At 55.8% G+C, this 24,711-nt stretch overlaps 2 protein-coding genes across 20 annotated transcripts; one reads left to right on the forward strand and one right to left on the reverse strand.

Moving 5' to 3' along the window:
- Positions 1-82: 82 nt before the first annotated feature.
- On the forward strand, positions 83-9,468 carry LOC109246540 (lysosomal membrane ascorbate-dependent ferrireductase CYB561A3). 15 transcript variants are annotated; one of them, XM_053899646.1, is made up of 10 exons: positions 344-493; positions 644-721; positions 1,448-1,591; positions 2,167-2,258; positions 3,396-3,503; positions 4,589-4,787; positions 5,942-6,150; positions 6,729-6,883; positions 7,619-7,775; positions 8,420-9,468. In XM_053899646.1, exons 6-10 carry the CDS (start codon positions 4,604-4,606, stop codon positions 8,441-8,443), a joined length of 729 nt encoding a protein of 242 aa, XP_053755621.1. In that variant the 5' UTR covers positions 344-493; positions 644-721; positions 1,448-1,591; positions 2,167-2,258; positions 3,396-3,503; positions 4,589-4,603; the 3' UTR covers positions 8,444-9,468. The 15 variants fall into 15 exon arrangements, with proteins under 15 accessions (XP_019270134.2, XP_019270139.2, XP_053755621.1 ...); XM_019414589.2 differs by lacking the exons at positions 344-493; positions 1,448-1,591 and adding an exon at positions 83-193 and having other exon boundaries at positions 644-838; XM_019414594.2 differs by lacking the exons at positions 344-493; positions 1,448-1,591 and adding an exon at positions 83-193.
- A 1,846-nt stretch (positions 9,469-11,314) lies between these two features.
- On the reverse strand, positions 11,315-24,651 carry TKFC (triokinase and FMN cyclase). 5 transcript variants are annotated; one of them, XM_019414580.2, is made up of 18 exons: positions 24,546-24,651; positions 23,049-23,164; positions 20,277-20,466; positions 19,050-19,160; positions 18,794-18,975; positions 17,961-18,039; positions 17,541-17,630; positions 16,755-16,789; positions 16,590-16,674; positions 16,409-16,498; positions 15,508-15,624; positions 15,072-15,191; positions 14,794-14,931; positions 12,828-12,934; positions 12,620-12,723; positions 12,449-12,482; positions 12,255-12,344; positions 11,315-11,884 (listed from the first exon to the last, which is right to left on the reverse strand). In XM_019414580.2, exons 2-18 carry the CDS (start codon positions 23,049-23,051, stop codon positions 11,723-11,725), a joined length of 1,737 nt encoding a protein of 578 aa, XP_019270125.2. In that variant the 5' UTR covers positions 23,052-23,164; positions 24,546-24,651; the 3' UTR covers positions 11,315-11,722. The 5 variants fall into 5 exon arrangements, with proteins under 5 accessions (XP_019270125.2, XP_019270127.2, XP_019270126.2 ...); XM_019414582.2 differs by having other exon boundaries at positions 24,523-24,617; XM_019414581.2 differs by lacking the exon at positions 24,546-24,651 and adding an exon at positions 24,311-24,510.
- Between the last annotated feature and the right edge of the window lie 60 nt (positions 24,652-24,711).

Here is a 24,711-nt window from a genome sequence, read left to right on the forward strand (position 1 = left end):
TTGCCCTCCGCGCTCTGTGGCCAGCCCGGCCGCCATGTTTGGGCCCCCGCTTCCCTGGGCTCGGTCCTCTGGTGCCTTCCCGGCGTCGCCGCGTCCAGCTCCTGACCCTCCCAGTTGCTGTCCCGCGGCCTTGCTGAGACCCAGCCCCAGGCGAGAGGCTTCGCGTCCGCCCGAACGCGAGATGGGGGACGGGGTGAGAGGCAGGGCGGAGCCGGGGCGGTACTCCCTAGGGAAGAAACACCAGCGGAAGGACTGATGTTGGAGTCCACAACTCCAGACTTCATTTCCCAGGCGGCCGCGCGCGCGGCCGGAAGTGCTATGAGCCTATAAGAGAGGGCGGCGGCCCGGCTCTTTTGGCACTGGGTGGCGGTGCCCGGCGGGTGGGTTCGTCTCCGAAAGTCCCCGATTCCAACTTCCCGGAGTCCTAGTAGCCGCGGCGCCGGGTGGCGAGAGGCGGGTCCGAGAGACCCCTGCGACCCTCTGGGGTTCGGGGGTGAGAAAGAGCTCGGGTGGGGAGTTCACGGACCTGGGTTCGAGTGCTGGCTCCGCTGCTATTTCCCTTCGTGCTGTCGCTACCCCTCGCTCGGGCTCAGCTTTCTTTTGTAGGAAATGGACACCGCTGTCCGTGTCCTTCCTTCTACAGGTGTGGTTGCACAGGCACGAAAGCTCTTCGGAAGTCGCAGTCAGCAGGCGGAGCTCCTCGCCGTAGTTTTCACCGAAGGTTAGCTAGGACCGACAGCCGCCCTCCGTCCCCGCAGAAGAGTCAGGGATCGGGCTCCGGATTCCTGGAGCGGTTCTCCCGACACCGGAGCCAAACGGGAGCAGTCCGGAAGGGCGGGTCTGTAATCACTGTGGTGCTAAGGAGTACCTTGCTTACCTACCTCCTGGCTGGAGTTCAGGGGTCCTCACTCCTGAGCCCTGATTTTACAGAAGCTACGTTTGGAAGTGAGGCGTTCTTGGAGCTGAGGGGAAGTGAACCTGGGTTCCTGTACCAGCTCTGCCACTCACCGTGGCCAAGTCGCTTTCTTTCTTTGGGTCCCGGTGATTTTGATCTGTCAGAGAAGCGTTTAGGACTTGAACCCGAAGTCTGATTCTCAGGATTCCTAAATCCCCCACCATTCATCTGGAAGCAGGAACAACAAATTGACTTTCTATCCCTTCATCTGCTTGTAGTTCTAAATTATAAAAGTAATATTATAAGAGCTTGGAATAGAGCCTTTTCCTAAAATTAAGAGCTGAATGGAAACTTACCCATTTTCTATGCCAGGGCCTGATGCAGCCAGGGAGAATCCTTTTTGTCAAGGGACCGAGGAAAGTATTAGGTTGGGGAGTATATTTCTTAGATCACAGTTGACAACACTTGTAACTTCCAGGCCAAATCTGGCACACCTGCATTTTTTTTTTATTAAAAAAAAATGTTTATTTATTTTGAGAGAGAGAGAGAGAGAGAGAGAGGGAGTCCCAAGCAGACTCTGTGCTGTCAGCGCAGAGCTGGACGTGGAGCCCGAGCTCACGCAACTGTGAGATCATGACCTGAGCTGAAATCAAGAGTCAGGACGCTTAACCAACTGAGCCACTCCGGCTCTCCAAGGTTTTTCCATTTTTAGATAAGTAACAGAAACGAAAAGGATATTTGTGGTACGTAAAGACGACATGAACCTGAAATTTGCCCGCAAATAAAGTTTTTGGGGGAACGTAGCCGTGTTGATTTGTGAAGGTGTCTGTGCCTGCTTTTGCACTACATCAGAAGAGTCGATGGCATAGTTGTGACAGAGACTGTCCGGCCTACAAAGCCTAAGGTATTTACCATTCTGGGCCTTTGTAGAAGCGTATGGGGATTTCTGCTTTGGAATGGGCAGAATCAGAGACCAAACAATGGTGAGCACACCCTGAAATCATAGCACAAACCTACTTTCTTGGAATAAATGAAAGACTGTTCTCAGCGTTTGGGTTGCAGTTTTCACTGTATTCTTTTTTTCTCTGTTTTTGCACACTCGGGCAGAGGAAGGGCTCTTCTGTGTCCTGTGAGCAGTGTAATATTGCGGCCCTCGTTCAGCAAAGTGTCCCCGTTGAATATTCTAAGTCTGTCCCGGAGCAGTAATCCGGGAGGGTGGAGACAGTCTCTTTTTGGATTATATTTACTTTTGTTTTTTTTCTCCTCCAAAGGAAAAGAAAGTCATGAGAGATACTGTCTGACGGATGGAGCCTGCTGACCAAGTGCTTCATGCTGACTTCACTGGGGGGTGACTGAACATCTGGTGACCCGAAACTTCCTCTGCTCTTACGGGGACTAAGGGGACGCCTCAGAGGCTGGGCAGCAAATCTCTGAGCTCAGGAGTTGAGTCAGGAAGCTTCTAGGAAGACATTATTTTCTCCTTCTAGCCTTATGGAAGCTTGGTTTTCCCCCGGCCCTCGGATCTAACTTTCTCAGTGTGGTGACTGCTAACTTGGATCACATTGTGAGAGCTCAGTGTCTTTTGCTGATTAGGTGGACACCTGTCATGGAGAGAACTGGCGTGACATGCCGTTGGGGCCACTGAGAGGCCTGGGCAGCCACGGGGACCACGAGCTTCAGGCTTTAGTTGGTAGCTAGGATGAACTGCTGTGACAACATCGAGAAAAGCAGAATATTTAGCTCTCACAGCATCCTTAACGGACATTTTCTCACTTGACCTTTTTTTTAAGAAAAACTTTTTTTTTTTTTAATGTTTATTTATTTTTGAGAGAGAAGGCACAAGCAGGGGAGGGGCAGAGAGAGAGAGGGAGACCCAGAATCCGAAACAGGCTCCAGGCTCCGTGCTGTCAGCACAGAGCCTGACGCGGGGCTCGAACTCACAAACTGTGAGATCATGACCTGAGCCGAAGTTGGACGCTTAACCAACTGAGCCACCCAGGCGCCCCTCACTTGACCTTCTGACAACCTATGGTCAAGGTGAAAAAACAGGGGACTTGAAGCCAAACGGACAAGGATTTGAAACTTCCTACCCCTTTACTGGGTCCTAATGCTGGTATTTAATCTTTCTTTTTTTTTTTTAAGTTGTTTTTTTTTTTTTTTAAGTTTTATTTATTTATATTGAGAGAGACTAAGACAGCACGAGCAGGGGAGGGGCAGAGAGACTGGGTGAATCCCAAGCAGGCTCCACACTGTCGGCACAGGGCCCCACGTGGGGCCTGAACTCACAAAACCGTGAGATCATGACCTGAGCCGAAATCGAGTCAGATGCCTAACCGACCGAACCGCTCAGGTGCCCCAAATCTTTCTGACCCTTGGTTTCCTCCTCTGTAAAGTGGGGTTGAGGACCTCTCACAGGGTTGTCAAGAGGAGCAAATGGGATCCTGTGTTCACGGGTTCTACTCAGTAAGTTCTATTCTCGTTACCATGCCTTTTTTTTCAGATGAGAAGACTGAGTCCTACACATGCTAAGTGATTTCCTCCAGATGCCTCATTTCATAAGGATCGGAGCCTAGGCCCGCCCTCTGTCAGCCTACCACTAATTCCAAAGGTGAGGGAATCCAGTGTGTTACCTCCTTGGGAGTTCTGGCCGGTTTCAGGGACTTCCTTTCCTCTCTGTTAGCGGCCTCAGATTAAGGGATCTGAACTGCAGCCTGCCGCAGTGTCCCCTTCTCGGTGTGAGTCCGCGGGACAGGGTGACCGCCTTGAGAGCTGGGCCCGTGCTGCCTACACGTGTAGTTAGCGGAAAAGCCGAGACGGCCCTGTGGCTTTGTGTGTTTGCCCGCCAAACCTCACGCCCACCTGCCTGGTGTTAAAGTGCAACTGCTTAGGGCCCGAGGCATTTGTCTGAAACCAGACTTGGTTTCTGAGTTTATCAGGTACACAGGGAAAGCTAAAAATAAACTCTTGCTTTCTAGACCATGAGTTCTTGCTTCCTCCTTTCTCCTCTGAACTTTCCACGGAGGAAGAGAAAGCAGAAGTGTCAGGCCTGGGGACACCTGAGGGCTGTTGTCCAATTGCAAGTGTGGAGTGTGGGGGGTTCTAGAGCAACAGCCTGATCTTACTTCCTCAGTGGGAGGTTTAGCCCCACGGAGTTCACCGTCTGGGGAAGAACTTTTTTGTAGAAGTGGGAGATCATAGGACTTCCTCTCTTCCTTCTTCCTAATGATGGTGTGTTTGCTCCTTGCAGATTATGGTTTTGCCTCCTTCTGTTAGAACTGAGGGCTGAGGCGTTTCTATGACTCTAGCCTGGATTTTGATTCCTGTCCCTAATTTTCCGTGGGAAAAGGGTGGATTCTTTACCTTTTGGCCCTGTGAAGGGAGACTAATCGCAGGGCTTTGGGCCCAGAGCCTTGACGTCCGGCCCCGGCAGAGGAGGGCCCTCTCCAGAGCCGGCCGCAGGCCCAAGCTGGCCGTACTGTGTACCGTTGGGTGCTGGGGTGGGGCCAGCCTCACTGTCCATAACCAGAGATTGGGCCTCACGGGGCAGTGCCCGGGCTGGTGGCAGGAGATCTGAAGTGAAAAGCACCCACCCCTTGGGCAAGAGCGAGCTCAGTGTTCCCTCCTTTAGCTGGCGTGTGGGGTGCGCTCCAGCCAGCAGAGCCGGCGGGAACGTGTGACCTCTGCTGCTTCCAGGAGCGCCTGGTCAGAATGGCTGTCGGGTGGTTCTACTTGTCCTTCTATGCGCTGTCGCTGCTGGGCCTGATGTGCGTCATCCTCACCGTCTACTGGATGCAGCTGTGGCATGGTGGCTTTGCCTGGGATGGTACCAGCCTCATGTTCAACTATCACCCCGTGTTCATGGTCGCTGGCTCAGTGGTGGTCTACAGTGCTGGTGAGTACGAGGCCCTGGGAGACGTGCTGTGACCCAGACCCGGCCGGGGCAGAGCTCTCCCTCTCCACAGCTGGCCTTTGTCACTGCTGGGTTTGCGGCTACGAGAGTGGGGGAGGCCGGGCTGTCTGTGGCCCCCGGTGTCATTTACAGGAAGGTAGTAGTGAGGAGGGGGGCCACCTGAGAAGCAGAGCTTCACGGACACTCTGGGGCGGGGGTTGGCACACTTTTTCTGTAAAGGGCCAGATAGTAAACGTTCCAGGCTTTGCAGGCTCTACGATCTGTGTTGCAGCTACCCATCCTTATTCTTGTATCGTGAGCAGCCATAGATGACATGAAAACACACCCGTGACTGTGTTCCAGTAAAACTACTCACAAAAATGCATGGCAGGCTGGACTTGGCCCATGGGCTGTAGTTTGCCAACTTCTGCTTTAGGGAGCAGGAGATTGAAGCGTCTCATGACACGGGTCCTTCCATGAGGAAGCTGCTTACCCGTGCCAGGCCCGTGTTTGCCCCGTGCATCCAGAGCCGGGCCTTGGGCCCAAGTGAGCCTCACTTTCCCCACCTGTAAAATGGGAACGGTGATGACATTGGTCGTAGCTGCTTATCCTGTGCACTTCAGATACCTCAGCCCATTTTGTTCCTACGAGAAGCCTGCGAGATGGGCTCTGCCGCTCTCCCCATTTTACAGATGGGGAAACTGAGATTTAGAAACAAGAGGCCACAGAGCTGAGAGGCAGAGCCGGGCTGTGGACCTCGGTCTGTGTAACCCGATTAAGAGCCCGGGTTTGTGACAACTAACTGCGCTTGTAAGAAGGCGGAAGAAATAACGAAAGCGACATTGCTTTCTCACCCGCAGAACTGTGCTTGAGTGCATTTGTTATGTAATGACATATGTACACATCATTATGTAATGACAGACCGGTGGGTCCAAGAAACCCGCTTCTCCCTTTTTGTCACTGTTTTGTCTCCCTCTGCCCCCTTCACGGCTGAAACGATGTGAGGAGGGGAGATGCCGGGGAGTGGGTGGCCACATGCTAGCATTTCCTTCCTCTCTGGTTGGGAGGCGGTGTGGGACCGCGTCAGGTTAATTCCCCCTAAGGTGCTGGGGGAGCTGAGGGGAAGAGGCCGGGCCCTGGGACGTTCTCTCCCGCAGCATCGCTGGTGTACCGCCTGCCACAGTCGTGGGTGGGGCCCAAGCTGCCATGGAAGATTGGCCACGCAGTCCTGCACCTGCTGGCCTTCATCCTGACCGTGCTGGGGCTGGTCGTCGTCTTTCAGTTTCACAACCACGAAAACACCGTCAGCCTCTACTCCCTGCACAGCTGGCTGGGCATCGTCACCGTCTTCCTTTTTGCCTGCCAGGTGGGTCCTCTCCTTCGGGTTCCCACTCCCAGACGGCGGCCATGGGCTCCGGTTGGGACTTCACTGGCGTCCGCACCAAATACTCCCTCCGGTTATTGCCCAGAGATGGCCCTGCAGGGCGCATCCCATAGAATCAGCAGCTTAAGTGGCCGCAGGAGACTGGTAGTTCCCACGCCCGTCCCCCTGCCCCTCCGTTGTCCTAGCTTTATCATAGCACATACCACGCTGATGCGGTCTGTGGTCCTTTCCACCTTCCCCGTCCCCACCTTTCTGTGAACCGGAAGCAATTCTGGAAGTGGTTTCTGCACACTGACGTCAGCCCTGCACAGGCGAGTTTTATGGGGCAGGACTGGAAGGCAGCAGAGACATCACAAGGGTGGCTGGGCTTTCGGGAGACTGGGCTTGTAGCTAAGCATTTCGTGGAACATTCTGGTTCGGCTAAGAAATCGACCATAGTGCGGGAGCTGGTGGGAGGTTTGAGCTGGGAAACAAGGGCGAGAGGCCACCGCGGGGTCGGGATGGCCTGCTACACCTTCGGGAACAGCACGGTGCAGTCAGGCACCTCCCTGTGTTCACAGTGGTTCCTGGGCTTTGTCGTCTTCCTGCTGCCGTGGGTGTCCGTGTGGCTGCGCAGCCTCCTTAAACCCATCCACGTCTTCTTTGGAGCTATCATCCTCTTTCTGTCCATTGCGTCTGTCATTTCCGGCATTAATGAGAAGCTCTTCTTCAGCTTGTGAGTGGGATGGGGCCCCCAGCTCTAATGTCGAGGGGAAGGCATAGCGTCTTCCAAAGATGCACCCTGTGATCACAGGGCCTATCCAGGGGTGGGGAGCCTTTGGAGATGGGCTTGTTCTTGATCTGGAAGGTCATGGAATCTTTAGGTTGGGATTGGTAAATTGGTCGGCAAAAAATTTATCTACCATCAGATTGACTTAGTACCTACTGTGTGTCAGAAGCTGTTCGAAGCGCCTTAAATTTAATCCTCTGATCGTTTTACAACATGGATACTGTTGTCATTGCCGCTTACAAATAAGGGAGCTGAGGCACAGAGAAGTTAAGTAACTTCCCTAAGGGCACACGGCCCGAAAGTGGCAGAGCTGGGGGTTAAGATGACCACCTCATGCCTAACCACTACCATCCCCCATTATTTTAAGGCATGGGGGGTGGGTAGTGAAAAGCAAGGAAGTTATGAGGTCAGACTTGGGTTTAAGTCTGGGCTATGCCATTTACTAGTTGTACGACTGTGGGCAAGCTCGTATTTTTGAGCTTTAGTCTCCTCATAGGTGAGAAGCATCCTGCAGATACTTGTGGTGGTGGCAGGGACCAGGAACTATGTTAACATTCCAGGTCACAGATGGTCCTCGGAAGCTTTTCTCTCTCACCATCCGTTAAGGGTGTTGGGTCTATCACTGGGCCAAAACAGGTGGCGAAAGTCTCTCGAGGGCCCACGGTGTTTTGTCATCTTTAGGAACAACAACACCCAGCCATACTCCAGTCTGCCCAGTGAAGCTGTCTTTGCCAACAGCACCGGGATGCTGGTCGTGGCCTTTGGGGTACTGGTGCTCTATATCCTCCTGGTTTCGTCTTGGAAACGCCCAGAGCCAGGGATCCTGAGCGAAGGACAGGTACGGGGTCTTGGGTCTTTCATTCCAGGTTGGGGTAGGGCCAGGCCTAGAGAAGGGCCACCCAGGAAGGGTTCGGGCCTTGCCGGGAAGCCCGCTCAGTAACATGGTGGGAAACCGGGTCGACTGATGGTGGGGTTAGGTTGGCTGATGGGGGGGCACTGTGTCAAAGCGGCTCATCCCAGCCATGGTGGCAAATGGAGCTGCTCAGAGGCTCCCGGGGCCTGTCCCTTGGGAGAGGACAGACGGTTACGCCCTTCTCCAAATTCCTGTGGCTTCATGAGGGGAAAGTGTGGCCTTCTGTCCTCCAAGGAAGGGCTTGAGCATGACGAGAGGGTGTCGGAATTCCCATTCTCCCAGCTTTGGGGCTGGTCTTGGGGGCGGAGCTTATCCAGCAGGTGCTGGCTAACGGGTTCGGGGTGGGTTCCGTGTGTGGGTAGGTTTCCCCCTGAGGGATGTGGTGAGACGGGGGGGTGCATCGGACTGAGGGACTTTGGGGCTTCCCTGAGAGATGTGGTGGCTTGGGCGGGGACCGCCCTGCGGGTCGGGGGTGTGTCTGAACAGCTCGGGCCAGGTGCAACTCCTGCCAGTCAGGGGCAGTTGTGGTGTCCTCCCATTAACGCCAGTGCCTCTCTCTGTCTTTCCAGCCCCTGTTGTGTGACGGGGAGTGAAGCGGGAAGGGCACCCACGAGCAGGTGGAGGTGTTTCCCCCCAGAAGCTCTTCTCTGCCAGGGCCTCCTCTCTGGTTTCGGCAACAGACCAGCTTTGCGCTCTGGGCCCGAACCTCTTCTGGCCTCCACGTGGGGCCTGCTCTCCCCACCGATCTCCTGCCCACCCGCTCTGCTTGGTGGCTTCTCTACCCCTTCCTGGCATCGACTTCTCGGGTTCTCCGCACACGCCGCCCCAGCTGCTCACGCTGTGTGCTCCCTGCTCCCTGTGTGAAGTCAAGCTGATTTCCCCTCTCGGCCCCTAAGGATCTGGTAGAGACTCTCTCCAGCTCAGATAAGCCAGGACGCAGGTGCAACCTGTACGTGGAAAGTGAGGGAGGTAACGGTGTCCGGCAGCTTTCCCTGGAAGGCGTGCGTTATATTTGGGCCGCCCTGACCGTCGGGCGGCCAGCCTCGGCCGTGCCCTCCATCCAGCCCGCCCAGACGTGAGGCTGGAATGGAGAAGGTGGAAGGTGATGGAAGGAGGAGAAGGGCAGCAGAGGGGCTTCCGCAGAGAAGCTGAGGAGCTGACTGCTCTTTGCTGTTCTGTTTCGTGTCGCTGCATTCCTCGTCCGCCTGCACTGTGACCACGTGCCTCCACCTCTCGCTGCTGCCACAGCCCTGGCCTAGATCCTGGCCTTTCCCCGTGACTTACGTGCCTGTCAATGTCGGGCAGCCCGAGGAACCCTGATGACCTGCTCTCCCAAGAACTGCGTGTCCCCGGCTGCCCCACAAGGGATGCCCCTGCCTGGATCAGGGCCTCCCCACCTGGCCCTGGGCAGGCTCAGCCTCGCTCTCTTGGCAGAGCCCCTGCCCAGCTGATTTTCACTCTCTAGCTCCCCATGCAACAAGCCAAAGTTGTGGTGCATTGTGCCCCGTGGGCGGCTTTCCAAGGTGCTCCCTGCTGAGTACCGGAGTGCCTCATTTGCCCCCAGTGGCTACTTGCTTGGCCAAACCCAGTCTCCTGTTATGCCTGAGGGCGAGCTGCGGGGGGGCAGGGGGGAGTAGTGGGGGATGGGACGGGGGAATCTGCTCCTCTCTGAAGTGATGGGGCCGTGGCTTTTCCCGCCCTCTCCAAATGAGCCCTGCTGGGACCCAGCTCCATATTGCCGTGCTCAGTGACCAGCAGCACCAGTGCACTTACCCCTGGCAGGTGGTGAGGAGGCGGACCGTCCACCCCAACCCCGTGTGGCCCGATGTCGGCAGGACTGTGACTGGACTTCCTGAGGGGATGGAGCCTTTGAAGCCACTGGGATGACTTCCAGGCACCTCAGTCACGTGCCCCGCGCCCCCTCTTTCCGTATGGGTGGAGCTGTAACTTGTTCACGCAGCTTGGTTTCCTTTAATCGTGTTTTAAAGAATCAAAGCCTTCTCTACTGTGATCACATTATGGTTAATTGAGCTCTGGGAAACTTGTGAAAGCCTCGGGACAGTTGTGACCTTCAGACTGGGGAGAAACACACCAAAAGGCACCAGAGATCTCCAGGCTGCCCTCCTGGAATGGTATGTGACTCATGGTATGTCTGGATGTCCTTAATAACGAAAAGCTTCTGAGTACTTGGTTATCTCACAAGGAAGGAAATGTTTCCTTTTTACAACTGGAACTCAGAAACTGGGTAGTGACTTGGTCACTGGTAGCTGAGATCACTCAGCCAGGAAGTGGTAGAGTTGGGATCCACAGGCCAGGTGTTTATGCCAGTCTCCTTCCCAGCTGCTGGGTGTGCGCACCTATGCACTGAAAACCATACCTAGTGACGAGGGACCCGAGGTGCAGGCTCATGATGGACAGGGGACCCTGAATAGAGAAGCCCAGGGACTGAGGGAGCCTGCGGCCAACTTTGGGTAAAGTGACGGAGGGCCCCCTTCCCTCTGTGACGAGGTGTAGATACCTCCTGCTGGTGGATCAGATGACCCGGCAGGAGTCGGGTGCAGACACTAGTGATAACAGGAACTCAGCGAGTGAGCACCTGGGCTGTGCTGGGGGCTTTGCCTTCAGTTCATGTCAGTCCCTGTCCTTGTCCCTGTGAGACGGGTACTGTTCTGATTTTACAGATCCCAAGAGGCTAAATAGTGGGCCTGAGCTTATGTAGCCGGTTTGAAGCCAAATCGGGATTTAGTTGTGTCTGAGTCCACACCAGTGCCTTTAACTGCTCCCCTGCACCGAGCACGGGCCAGGTGTGCGTATCGTCTCTACCGTGCACCGGACGCAGCAGCCCCTCCTGCTTGCCCAGGTGCTATCCGCGATTGCCCTAGGGACCTGGGGTTTGGCTTGGGTGCAGCTTCTGTCCTACCACTGAGCTTTAGAATATGGTGATTTCAAAAAAAATTATATATAAAATACGGTGATTTCTTCTGGTGTCCTGTTTGCCCACTGGATTCCTGAAGGTTATCGTAGTGCTGAGAAAAGCACGCCTAGGAGGTGTGGTGTGTGTACTGGAGGGAGAACGGGAATGGGATCCCAGTGGAGCCAGCCCAGCTGCGTAGACCCTACCTTTGGGTGTCACGTAGAAGGGTATGGGTCGTGATCATCTTTTTTTTTTTTTTTTTAATTTTTTTAATGTTTATTTATTTTTGAGATAAAGAGACAGAATGTGAGCACGGGAGGGGCAGAGAGAGGAGACACTCTGAGGTAGGCTCCAGGCTCAGAGCTGTAAGCACAGAGCCCAACGCAGGGCTCGAACTCACGAACTCTGAGATCATGACCTGAGCCAAAGTTGGGATGCTTAACCCACTGAGCCACCCAGGCACCCTGGGTCATGATCATTTCAACCAGAGGCTGAGGCCTTAGTGCCTGGCGTATTGGTGGGAAAAATCTCCCTCAGCAGAAGCCGGAGCTCTTGCTTCCATGTGGTTTATTTGCTTGTTTTTCACATTGGCTCAGGGTCAAGGTCAGAAGGCCTTTCACGGGAAGCCTTAAAACCAAATTAGCATGGCCAGTTAAAGGCCATGTTGCCACCCAAGGAAAATGCCTATCACTGAGGCCTCAAGGTGGCTGGGGCAGAGCAGCATGACCCCAGAATTCCACCTCCCTGAAGAGGGAAAGGGTAGCGTAAGGTGGTACATGACCCACTCTGGGCCTGCAGTTTCTGTAGGAATTCTGGAGGTTGGTAGAGGGTTCCCTGCCAAACTCAGGACAGGCCCTGGGGGCAAGGGGACAGGGAGGGTCACAGCTGGAAGACAGGAGGAACTGCCAGTGGCCACCGCTGAGCCACGGTGAGAGGGGCACAGAGGCCCAGGAGGTGCTCACACACCCTTGTGCTGCAGGGCCTCCAGGATGGCCCGGAGAATGGCGGCCGTGGCCACTGCCCCAGGGTCCGGCTGATCCAGCCGCGCAGAGCTGATGTAACTGGCTCTCCCGGATCCCGCTTCCATAGTCTTGGTGGCCTCGGCCGCAGCCTCCGCACTCTGAGTGGGAACATGGGAGCAGGCTCAAAGACAAGCCACCAGGCCTCCTTCCTCCCATGGACCCTGCACCCCTCTGCCCCAGCCCTATCAACGCCCTGAGTACTGTCACCAGGGTGGACAGGTCACTTCTCACATACGTCTGGCAGGGCAAGAATTACCATCTCCCGAGGGCTTGCTATGTCCTAGACACTGTGCTGGGGCTGCACATCTCTCTTAGCCTCACAGTACCCCTGAGATAGGTACTCCTCTCCCTGTTCAGAGGAGGAAACAGGTACACGAAGGATATTAACTTGTTCAGGGTCACATAGAGATGGGAGCCCAGTGGCTCCAAGCCTGTCTTCCTGGGTGGCTGGGTCCCAGCCTCACTCACCTGGACTGCTTTCGTCAAAACATGGAACAGATTGGCCCCTGGGCTCTTCCAGGCTTGGAGCTCCTGTCCTGCTGCCCACAGGGAATCCAGCTGGATAAGGTGAGGGAAAGGGGACTGAGGAGAGGCCCTGCCACAGAGGGGGGCCTTCAGGGCCTCTATACTCAAAAGAGGGAAGGGCTGGGCTGAATACACACCATAGTCCTGTCCCCTGGAGCAGCCTTCCCGTACCTGGCAGGGAAAGAGAATGTGTGGGACTCCCTGCAGGGAGTCACTTTAGGAGTGGGGACCGGGCCTGGCTGGGAGTGGGTGACATCATCCACTGCCCCCAGCCCACCCTTGGTCTCAGGCCCGGGGCTCTGGCTCACTTCTGCATGGCCTCCAGGCCGGCATCCATGGCAGCAGACCAGGCTGGCAGGTCTGTCTTGGCCTTGAGTGGCTGGGCCGCCGCAGTCAGGAACAGGCCATAGAGCTGGGAAGGACCAAAACGCTGAGCACACGGGGCTGGCCTGGGCCTTAGCCAACCGGGGGGATCCCTCTGTCAGCCCTCCGGTCCCAGGGGCTGCCGGCACTCACCGCCCCAGAGGAGCCTCCCATCTTCTCCAGCAGCAGGAGAGACAGTTTGGAGAGTAGCTGGGCAGGGCTGGCAGGGGGTGGACCCTCCTTCAGCCACCCTTGGATTGCTGCAGACAGAAAATCATCGAAGAATTCAGACTCTCCCATCTGCCTGGACCCCAACCAAGCACCCAGGCCTCGCTGCCAGGCTGAAGTAATGGCCACAGGAAGAGGCTGAGGAATCCAACCTCGGGAGATTCCCAAAGCTCCTTTTCTTTCTTTCTTTTTTTTTTTTTTTAACGTTTATTTATTTTTGAGACAGAGAGAGACAGCATGAACGGGGGAGGGTCAGAGAGAAGGAGACACAGAATCTGAAACAGGCTCCAGGCTCTGAGCTGTCTGCACAGAGCCCGACGCGGGGCTCGAACTCACGGACCGTGAGATCATGACCTGAGCCGAAGTCAGCCGCTTAACCGACTGAGCCACCCAGGCGCCCCCCCAAAGCTCCTTTTCTACACCCTCTGGGCAGTCTGCAGAGCGGTGGGAAACCGGGACTGACAGGGACCTTGGCACCTGTCACCCAGAAGCTGAGGCATGCCCCGGATACCCTCGGCCTGGCGTTCCCTGCCTCAAGCCCCTGCTTCACTTCTTGGCCCTTTGCCCTGCGTCCTCCTTCCTGGATACTCCTCGTCGGCTGTTTGCCTTCCCCACCCGTACATAAGCCACGAGGGCAGGGAGTTTTATCTGCTTGGCTTACTATTGTATTCAGAGCCGCAGAGCAGTGCCAGGCCCGGGGTGGGCCTAATTCTTGATGGAATCCAGCCCATGGTGGCTGGATAATTAAGAGCCTTTCATTAGTCTGGGTAAGCTGAGAAACATAAGGACAATTATATGAGTTTTCCTTGAATCTGAAAGTTATTATTCACTATAAAAGATTACACGTTGGGGCACCGGGCTGGCTCAGTAGAACATGCGACTCTTGACCTTGGGGCTGTGAGTTCAAGCCCCATGTTGGGCCTAGAGCTTACGTATATACATACATATGTACATACGTAATTTTATCAAAAAAATATTTTATTTTGCAGTAACAACATTTCTACATTTGTAGTGTTAGAAGAAACTTGTAAAAAAAGTATTTTTTAATGTTTATTTTTGAGAGAGACAGAGACGGAACGCGAGTGGGTTAGGGGCAGAGAGAGGGAGACACAGAATCCGAAGCAGGCTCTAGGCTCCGAGCTGTCAGCACCAGAGCCCAACGCGGGGCTCGAACTCACGAGCTGTGAGATCATGACCTGAGCCAAAGTTGGACGCTCAACCTACTGAGCCACCCAGGTGCTCCTTAAAAATTGTTTTTAATGTTTATTTTTAAGAGAGAGAAAGAGAGAGCATAGCAGGGAAGGGCAGAGAGAGAAGGAGACACAGAATCTAAAGCAGGCTCCAGGCTCTGAGCTGTCAGCACAGAGCCCAACACGGGGCTTGAACTCACAAACTGCGAGATCATGACCTGAGCTGAAGTCAGATGCTCAACTGACTGAACCATCCAGGTGCCCCTAGAAGAACCTTTTCTTATAAAAACAGGTGAAAGGGATGCCAGGTCCTATGAATGACCTCAGGGAAAAATAAAAGTTGTCCGTCCCATGTGAACACTCCCAGTGCTTTTGAAATTGTTCTGGTTCGGGGCGCCTGGGTGGCTCAGTCGGTTAAGCGTCCAACTTCAGCTCAGGTCACGATCTCACGATCTGTGAGTTTGAGCCCCACGTTGGGCTCTGTGCTGACCGCTCAGAGCCTGGAGCCTGTTTCAGATTCTGCGTCTCCCTCTCTCTCTGACCCTCCCCCATTCGTGCTCTGTCTCTCTCTGTCTCAAAAATAAATAAACGCCAAAAAAAAAAAAAAAAAAAAATTGTTCTGGTTCGTGAAATGCCAAAACCTCAGAACCAATGTTCTACACCAGCTCCTCTCTTAACCCTAGAGGGACCCTGGCACCAACCTCTGGCGGCACGGCTATGGGTGGTGCCACAATCCCCGTCGCCGGCAGCTCGATCCAGGGCATTCAGATGTTCCTCCAGGCCCAGGAGGGTGGCGCACACCCGTTCCAGCACAAGCACCGTCTGCCCGGAGGCTAAGCCTGGAGAGGGAGGCCAGCGGGGAAGAGGCTGAACTTGACCCGTGTGGGGAGGCATGGGTAGGAGATCCCTTGTCTACCCCACACCCCTCGGGGCTCAGGCCAAATCCCTGGGCCACTTCCCTAACGGCACAGCTCAGTACCTCCTGTGGCAGTGGAATCGGGGACCTCCAGAGGCTCGGCAGGGGCTGCCCGGCTCCGCTTCCGCCCAGTCACGGAGACCTTGGCCACGTTGGGCCAGGCTGATGCGGTGGTTTCAGCATCTAGGAACAGCAGGAGGACTCTTGTAGACACAGGTCAGCCGGTCAGGGATTAAGTGGGACATGGACTCCCCACCTGTGCCTGGTTCCCTCCATCTCAACAAGCAAGTACCGAGTGCCTGCTGTGTACAAGGGAAGTGTGAAGGGTCCCTGGGGAGGATCCTACTACCAACGCCTCAAGTGAGAGCTGAAGGCTGGAGAAGCCACAAAGGGCCTCTCCACAGAGGTCATGGTCCCTGAGGGGGTGTCTCCAAGTCCCCATGGCTCCTCCTGGCCACAAGGAGGCCAGGCTGGGATGACCCCAGCTTCCGGGTCTCACCGATCAGTTTCAGGAGAGGCTCATCCACCAGCAGAAGGGTGAGAGAAATGCCAGGCATCTCCAGGGCGGACATGAAGGTGCCCACTAGGGCACGGGCGATCTTCACCCCGCGGCCCTCTGCAATACCAGAGTGTGGAGGTCCATGAGGGAAGGAGAGGAAGGTGGGCACTTGTCCTCAGAGCGTCAAAGAAAGAAACGGAGGGGCGCCTGGGTGGCGCAGTCGGTTAAGCGTCCGACTTCAGCCAGGTCACGATCTCGCGGTCTGTGAGTTCGAGCCCCGCGTCAGGCTCTGGGCTGATGGCTCGGAGCCTGGAGCCTGTTTCCGATTCTGTGTCTCCCTCTCTCTCTGCCCCTCCCCCGTTCATGCTCTGTCTCTCTCTGTCCCAAAAATAAATAAAAAACGTTGAAAAAAAATTAAAAAAAAAAAAAAAAAAAAAAAAAAGAAAGAAACGGAGAGAAACAAGGACTTTGGAAGCTAGGGTCCTGAGGTTAATAGGGAGAGGGCCAGATTCCCTCAGGGATGCCCCGAATTACCACATTCCCTGGAGGTGCCCCTCTATAAGGAAGAGAGGTAATTACAAGTCTCCTTTACTGAATTCTCAGCAGGTGCCAAGCTGTATGCTAAGTGTGTTATGTTTGTTCAATCTCGTGTGATTCTCGTAACGACCCTATAAAGCAGGTACTATTGTTGCCACTTCCTAGCTGACAAGGAGACAGGCTCAAGGCATCCAGTCATCAGCTGGCAGAGTGATGGCCTGACTTGGGCTCGTCTGCCTGTACGCCCCTGCTCTGGGCCATCTCAAGACCCCATCTTGGCTGCTTTTCTCATGTCTGGCTTCAAAGGGCTGCAGGGAAAGCAGCTCCAGGGGTCGGGGAGGTCCCCTTCCGATGCAGGGCTCACCCAGAGAGCGGACAGCCGCGTCGGCCATGATGCCCAGTTCCAGGAATGACAAGCCACCCAGGTTGTTGACCATCAGCACCACTGAGGAGCCTGTGGGCAGACATGACGCCTAGGTGAGACTCTCCAGGCCCCCTGCCCAGAGTGGGAGGAAAGGCTGGGAGGCAGCGTGACAGCCCCTCACCAGACTGCACGGGCACATGGGACACGTTGGAGGAGTTCGTCATGTGGTCGAGCATGAGTGTCACGATCTCGTCGGCGGATGCCATCTGTCAGAAGGAAGGGTCAGGGGTGAGCTGCGTTGGGAGGCCTTGGTCTTACACCAGCCTGGGCCACAGAGTCCTCTCACCTTTATCCGGCGCACGCCAGCTTCCCCGTGGATCCCTGTGGATAGACTTGGTCACCGTGGACCCACTCGGGGCCTGCGGATTTGCTCCTCATGTTTTGCTCAAGGATTTACTAAGTACTCAGCACGAGGCTAGGCACCGTGTATGTGAGGAGTGTCGGGGGCAATGGACAGAATAATGAAAGCTACACAGTCCGCTCTCTGGGAGCTTATGGCTGGGTAGTGGAGACAGCTAGAACCTAACTACTTAACTTTTAACTAGGTAAGCAGCTTTAACTAGAGGCAATCACGGCGAGGCCACCTGAGGCCTCTGCCTATCACTTCGGAAGCGTGGGGGGAGGAAGAAGGGAGCTGGGTGGCCTCTGACCCCCTTTGAAAGAAGGGCTGATTTCTGCCAGAGGTAGAGGGGCCCAGAAGTGGTGTGAACAAAGACAAGGAGGTGGGTGGTGCACAGAGCCCCCATGGCCAGAGCCCTAGGCGTGGACAGTAAAGCAGGTAAAGAGACCAGGCAGGCCGGGCCAGAAGGGCCTCAAGTGCCCACATAAAAATAGTAAGACCCGGGCGCCCGGCTGGCTCTGTCGGAAGAGCATGCAAGTCTTGATCTTGGGGTTGTGAGTTCAAGCCCCATGTTGGGTGTAGAGATTACTTAAATAAACTTAAAAAACCCCCAACAACGAAGACTACTTTGGCGCCTGCTCCAGGTAAGCAGGGAGGAAAGCTCCCAGGGCATAAGACGTGGGCAAGACCCAGGCGCAGGCACGGCCAGGACAGGGGTGGCCCCAAACTCACCCAGGCCTAGCTCCACCTCGTCTGGTGAGAGCTCAAAGGTGGGTCTGGAGCCAGGGACGCTGCAGGAGGACAAGCTCACTCCCAGGGTTCCTGCGGGAACGAGGACAAGGCGTGAGAAAGATTCTGCTCTCGGCACCGGGCGTCGGGCCAGGCAGCAGAGACACCTCGGGAGCCCTGCCCACGGCAGCCTCTTGGCTGACACAGGCCACCAGACTCTTCACCTTGGTGGTGGAAGGGAAACCCAGCTTGGGGACCCAAGCTACCTGTCCCCTGGAGCTCCCCCAGGAGACGTTCCCTCAGGCCCTGGGGAGTAGCCTGGAAAGCCCTCCTATGCAGCTGCAGGGAACCTGCTCCTAGTCAGTCCCAAGGTCAGCCTCATCCTCCCACCGGCCCCTCCCAAATCCCTGGGCCGGCACTCACCCATGGCCTTGGCAACCACGCTCACCCGATTTGTGATTTCCTCCAGCCCTACACCTGCCTCAGCCAGGGCACCTGCCACCTGCACCCGCACAGAATGAGGGGAAGGGGTCACCGTACCACTTGGGGGTAGACGACCGGCTGGGGCTGAGTTTCTAGTCGGGAAGAGGGCATCTCAGTACCGTCACCTCAACCCGGCCCACCACATTTAGGGCAGAAGAGTGCACCCTCTTGCGTTCACGGTGCACTTGCCAGGAATCTTCAAGAACCCCAATGTGTTGGGAGCCAGAAGAGACTTTGCAAACAAAAAAATGGACCCAAAGAAGGGAGGTGACTGGTCCAGTGTCACACAGCTAGTCGATGGACGCCTGGCCAAGGAACCCTGGTTGACTCTCAGAAGCCTGGGGGGCTTTCAGCAGGTGAACAAGCTGGTCAGATACACATTTTCAAAATCTCTGGGGCAGGGTGGGGAACATACTGGAGGGGTAGGCAGGAAGCTGGCAGGGAACCCAGGGAGGAGCAGCGACCACCACCCGGGGACGAGCACATGGGCGCCTGAACCAAGGCTGGGACAGGAAAGGCAGGGCTCTGGGGCACGTGCGTCATAGGGGCATTCGGGAGTCCGATCACTAGGACAGGGCAACTGGGTGGGTGTGGGGAAAGGAGAGGGAAAGGTCCGGGAGAATGCTTCCATTCTCTGCTTAGGTAGTTGAAGGGGCTTCCTGGATCAGGGCGCACTGGGGAAGGAGTGGCTTCTTGGGAGGTGGGCTGGCTGGAAAGAGCAGACTGGGGGTGGGGGGTGCCGGCCAGCCAGTGTCCCGGGTGGGAAATCTCACCTTGTGTATGAGCACTGTGCCGCAGAGTCCCCGCCTGCCTGCCTTCTTCAGGACGGTGAAGGCGCTGTCATCCCCGATGACCACCATCTCCACGGGGATGCCCTCAGCCCGGGCCTGCTCCCGGGCCAGGCCGAAGTTGAGCCGATCCCCAGTGTAGTTCTTCACGATGAGGAGGGTCCCCACTGCAGAGGCAGCCGGCAGGGCCCCCTCAGTGCCTGGCCTCCCCGCAGCAGCCCCTCCTGCACGCCAGGCTTACCTGTGCCTGCCTGGGCCACTGCCCTGATGGCTGCCAGGATGCTGCCCACTGCCGGGGAGGTGAACACGGCTCCTGCGATGACCCCTGTCAGCATCCCCTTCCCTACGAAACCTGGAGACAGAGCGGGTGCTCGCTGGGGACCTGGGCCTGCAGTCCCCAGGGTTTCCCGTGCTCCTGGGCTTCACGGTTTGGCAAGGCCTACTGTGTGCTCAGTGCTGAAAGAACACCTGGGTCACCCTCCACAGACCTTTCCTCAGGGGCTGTCTCCTCGGAGGGCCTTCCCTGACCTCCCAACGGAGGCAAGTCCCTGCCCCATCCCCAGTGACTCCCTGTTCCTTTACCCTGCTCTCCTGTCTCTGCTACTTGATTTACACGCTCTGAAACACTCTTCTTTAAAAAAAAAAAAAAAAAGTTTACTTATTTGGAGAGAGGGAGAGAGAACCAGCAGCAGAGAGGCAGTAGAGGGGGGGACAGAGGATCCGAAGCAGGTTTGTACTGACAGCACAGAGCCCAACGTAGGGTCCGAACCCACGAACGGTGAGATCACGACCTGAGCCGAAGTCGGATGCTTAACTGACCGAGCCACCCAGATGCCCCTGGAATGCTCTTTCACTGGGTGTTTACCTGGTTACTGCATCTCCAAAGGAGAACAGAAGCTCTGTGAGGGCAGGTACCTTATCTTTCTGACTCACTGGTGCATGCCTAGTGCCCAAAGCAGTGCCAGGCAACAACAGGTTCTCGTGAATGGTGCTCAGGATGGCTTTGCCGAGGGAGACAGGAAAGGTACAGACGATACAAAGCCCGGTCCCTGACCCCCAGGATTGCTCAATGAAAACTCCCCATGTATGGCACTGAACAGGAAACAACCTAGGACTGTCCACGTTATATGCGAAAATGCAGGGTGGGAATTCAGAAAAAGTATACTGTTCTAGGCTGGAAAAGTCAGGAAGGCTTCATGTAGGAGGGGAAGGGTCACGTGGGCCTGGAAGGCCAGGATTCACAGAATCACTGACTCGCAGAGCTGGAAGGGCCTCCGAGGTCATCTGGTCCAACCTTGTGCTTCAGAGACACAGAGACCGAGGACCAGAGAGAGGCCACGACTGGCCCCGGATCTCAGCCTGAGGGACTGGGAGAGGAGGACCCGGGACCCGACCAGGGCTTTGTCCTCAACACCCAGGAGCCCCGAGGATCTCCCAGAAGCCCGTGCACTCTGCCCAGACTACTCACCGGCATGGGCAGGCTCATGGCCGGAGCCCCCACCTGACAGGAGTGCCACGCGGCCCTTGAGGCTGTCCAGGTCAGAACGGAGGGCCACGCGGTGGCCCCGCAAGAGATGCAGGTTGGGGTTGCAGGCCACCAGGCCAGCAAGGGCATCGTCGGCACAGCCTGCCACCGTGTTCACCAGCTTCTTGGATGTCTGCGAGAGAAGAGCAGGGAGGAGGCTCCAGGTGCGGCTGGCAGGGACACGCTGCTGCGGCTAGGACCCCTTTAACCGTAGGGAGACCCCAAAGGCCCAGTAGTTCCTCGAACTGGGCATGCCTTTCTTAGGTGGCTGCTTCTGGGAGTTCTCTTAATTTGGGATCATTTATTCAGGGCAAAATTTATGAAGCGCTTTGGACTATGGGTCAAATTTAGCTGGGAGAATGGCTTCAGTAGAAATAAAAGAGGGGACCTAGAATCCTGAGTATTAACGAATGTAATAACATTAGGGCCCAACAGTCTTCTTCTAAGGAGGAGAAGCCCTAGGCCGAGGCTCCTGTGCCTGGAGGAGGCACCCTGTTCCCGCCGGGCCTCTGGTGCAGGACAAACATTTCCTGAGCCTCTTGGTGTGCCCGGTGCTAGGCACTGTGTGCAAAGAGTTAACAGAACGCTGGTCCTGCCCTTGATGGAAGTGCAGAGAGATCATTTCCACATGCTGTGGGAAGTGCAGCACGGGAGGAATGCACCGTGTCCTCGGTGGATCCCGAGAATCTTTGTGAGGACAGGTAGGAGTTAGGAAGGGAAAGGACACGAGAGGCCCGGGGTAGGGAAAAAGGATAAGGATATTCCAGGTCGCGGGGGGGAGAGTCCACGCCAGGGTCTGGAGGTGTGAAAGCATATGGTGGCCGGGCCAGGAAGCAAGTTAGAATGACCTGAGCAACCAGTGACCGTCAGGAAGAGGTGGGCAGGTCCTTACAAGTAGAAGGTGGGACCTGGCCATGGGACACCTCGCTTGGGAGGGTCTGGGGCAGCTTGCCTGAGGGGAGAGCCGAGCTGACACAGGGTGCAGGCAGAGGCGGCCAGCGCGGGGACTGGAGTGGAAGAGAATTTGGGTTCTGCAGTCACGAGCGCTTGGGCTCAAAGCCCACGTCTGCCTCTCATCGGCTGTGAAGGCTTAGGGAAGACACCTCACCGTTCTGACCTCTGTCTTCCTTGGCAAATTGGGGACTTAATAAACTAAGAGTATATACCTGCTGTAGGGTCAGAACTGAATAAAAGGTAGCTACTCCCTTTTTCTCCCTTGCTAGCTGAACAAGGTTTGCAGACTAGGGTGTGGGTTCTGCCTTTGTCCCAAAGAGAGACTAGAGCCTAATACGGATCCAGAGGGCAGGATCCCAGCGCCGCCTGGTGGCCCAGGGCGGCTTTGAGCCAGGTCCTGTCAAGGTGCATCTCCCTGAGGCTCCTTCCCTAAACCTACGGGCATCCGGTTCCTTTGTGCAAACTCTGGCAGGGACCAAAGCCGAGCCACCTGCTCTGGGATTAGGAGAGCAGCCCAGGTCAGCAGGAAGCGAGCAGAATAATAAGACTGGCTCTGTTCCCAAGTAGTGACTGAGAGCGAGGTCTGGGTCTAAGTGCTTCTGGGCATGCTTCATTTAATATTCCCAACCACACTATGCAGGAAAGATTAGCCTGGAAGAGGAAACCGAGGCATAGTTTAGTGACTTTGCCCAGGGTCACACAGCCAGTGAGTGTCCAGGTCTGCTTGGCTCCAAAGATAGTCCCATTTTAGCCTTATCACGCTGCTTTCCCGAGGGGCTGAAGGGAGGCGGAGAGTGACAGAAGTCTTGCCCTAGTAAGGGCATGGGCTTGTGGCTCTCAGAGCCCTCTGGGGACTGGAATACGCAAAGAAATTCTGAGTCGGTCTCAACTTCAAGCCCAGCCTTCAGAGCCACCAGCCTCCAAGAATGTGTCCCCCTGCCATTCCTGACAGTCAGTCTTGCCTGGGATTTGCAACCAGAGGCAGAAGGGGGGGCTCGGGCAACCGTGCCAACCCTGGTTCCCGGTGGCCTGAGAGGATAGAAAAGTAAAAGTAAAGGAAGTTGATTAGGCACTGAGTGAGGACTCCCAGATTCAGGTCTGATTAACACCTCACGGCCACATGGAGGTGGGCCCTAATATGCCTCGCACGGCAGGTGAGGAAAACAAAAAACAACCTCAGAGAGATCAAGTCTTTTATAAGAAGGTCACACAGCTGGTTGGTGACAGGCTGAAATGTGAACCCACGTCTCTCCAAGGCCTGCTTTGGTTCAGATCTAGTTCTAGAGTGGACCTGGAGTAAGGCCCAGGGGCATGCTGGGCCACCCACAGTGTACCAGAGGTGTACCACCCACAGGGTGTAAGGAACACCTCTGGGACCAGCCCACACTTGCCTCAGGTTCAGGAACAGGCACCAGATCCTTCGTGACTCCTCCTGTGACTGCTACAGTGTCTATTACAGAATAGGCACCTAGGAATGTTTTAATCTAAATGTATGACCAAGACCAGGGGCAGATGGGCCTTGGAGGGACTGAGAGGCTGCAGCCCCGGGCCCGGCTGGGACCAGCTGGGAAATGGAGGGAAGCAGAGATCCGGCCCTGAGAGGGAGGATGACCCCCTCTCCTCTCATAACCTCTGTGAACCTCAGGAGGCAGCAGCGTCTTTTTGTCAGGGTGTAAGGAACTCCAGCATGCCTAGGGCTGGTACCCCCACTGCTCTAAGGCCACGGTATCCTTCCTCTGCCCTGGCCCTCATGGGACTCACCATGGTGGGGAGGCTCTGAAGCAAGCTGAGTTCACGCCTTCACGTTGAGCTGCCAGAGGCTGGGCGATCCCGTGGGTAGTACCTGGGTCTAAGCACAGCAAAGGTCGTAGGAGCACCTGTAGGAGAGGATAACAGTATGAGCCGCTGGAGGCACTGGCAGCCTACTGGCACCCTGCTGGCACAATCACGCATCCAGGGCCCTAGTAATGAGGGAGCTGCCCCAGACTTTGATCCAAGTCCACACTCTAGTACGTGGGCTGCGAATGGAGAAGAGCACGGGGCTGACCAAGGTTCACACCTGCACTTGGCTGCCAGAAGACAGACTGATCCATGCTGGGCACAGGGCTGCTTTTATGCCCAAGAACAGCACCCACCTCATCACCAAGGGGCGTTTACCCACGGAGTAACTTCAACTCCTATATGGGCATCACATGCAGTGAATTCATTTACAAAGATCTTCATGCACTTGGTCTTGGCACCACACCAGGAAGGGAGCAGCTGAGTCTGTGACCCCATTTTACTTCTGGGAAACAGGCAGAGAGCTCGAATGACTTGTCCAAGGTCATACTGGTAAGAGTCAGGACTCAAACTCAGGCCTAGTTTTTCTACAAAGCCTGTCTTCTTTTCACTGGCTATTCAGTGCTTCCTAAGTCAGGCAGAGTCCTTGTTTACGTAGGTAAATGGCAATGACATTTTAGCTTCTCTCAGTGCAGCCTTGTTCAGAGGTATCTTGGGGTCATCCAAGGTCTCATGCTCACTCTGCATCTACAATAGAGAGAGTCTGCACCCAGGGTCCCCACCTAGCTCTGCCTGACTTACTGGGGAGATCTCAGGTAAACCAATTCCCCTGAGCCTCAGCTTCCTCATCTGTAAAATGGGGGTTGCCTTCTCTGTGGCATGCTGTAGGTGCTCCAAGCGACGTGGTCCTCCTCCTACTCCTTCCTTGCAAAGCCTCTCTGAGGTGGAGTGGCCTGGAAATTGCAGGACTGACTGCTTTCCTGGGCCATTAAGGGTCTCACCCGGGGAAATTCCGGTTTTGTGTTTGAGGTCAGAATTTCTACAGCAACGGGGGCACTAATAATGAGGGCGAGTGGCCTAGCGGGCCCTCCCATATCTGAATAATAAAACACAGTTTAAAAGAGGAAAGGTGAGGCTCCTGGTGTCCTCGGGGTAAGGCAGAGTGATCGATCATCCTAGGGCCAGGTGAGGGTACCGGCTGAGTTTGGAGGAACTGGGGGTGCTAAGGAGAGAGAGGTCCGGACCTTGGTTCCAGTCTGGGAGGTGCACAAATCGCTGTCCCCTCCCTGACCCTCTTAGACCTCTGCAGTACTTCCGGTTCCAAAAGGGAGATCAGCCCCGAGAACTCTCCGAGCAATGGAAGAGGGAGAGGACGGGGGTCTTCGGTTGGGCGAAAGACGCGGACGGGGGCTGAGGGCAGAGGGTCGGTTCCGAGGGCGGAGGAAGGGGCCCCCACCCGCTCACGCCCGCAACAGCCACCTCCAAAACCGCAGCCGCTTCCTAAGGACCCCCGACGGCTCGCCCTCATCCGGGTACTCCGGGCTCGGGCGGTAAGAGACGGGGCGGGGCCTCTAGGGGCGGGGCCTCTTTTGGTTGGCCGCCTAGGGCGCCGTGAGTCCTCCAAGAGGCCAGGTGAGGCCGTCCC

The sequence above is a fragment of the Panthera pardus genome, unplaced genomic scaffold, assembly GCF_024362965.1.
Source record: "Panthera pardus isolate Hobbes unplaced genomic scaffold, ASM2436296v1 HiC_scaffold_12, whole genome shotgun sequence".
In the NCBI taxonomy this organism is placed as follows: domain Eukaryota; kingdom Metazoa; phylum Chordata; class Mammalia; order Carnivora; family Felidae; genus Panthera; species Panthera pardus.

Coding starts and splice junctions, on each gene's coding strand:
- TKFC (XM_019414580.2), bottom strand. Junction 14,932..15,071: donor CGATTCCACTGCCACAGGAG/GTACTGAGCTGT, acceptor CTCCCTCTCCAG/GCTTAGCCTCCGGGCAGACG. Junction 12,345..12,448: donor CTCCAGGGGACAGGACTATG/GTGTGTATTCAG, acceptor CACCTTATCCAG/CTGGATTCCCTGTGGGCAGC.
- LOC109246540 (XM_019414589.2), top strand. CDS start 4,604: ATGGCTGTCGGGTGGTTCTACTTGTCCTTCTATGCGCTGTCGCTGCTG. Junction 4,788..5,941: donor AGTGGTGGTCTACAGTGCTG/GTGAGTACGAGG, acceptor TCTCTCCCGCAG/CATCGCTGGTGTACCGCCTG. Junction 7,776..8,419: donor GGATCCTGAGCGAAGGACAG/GTACGGGGTCTT, acceptor CTGTCTTTCCAG/CCCCTGTTGTGTGACGGGGA.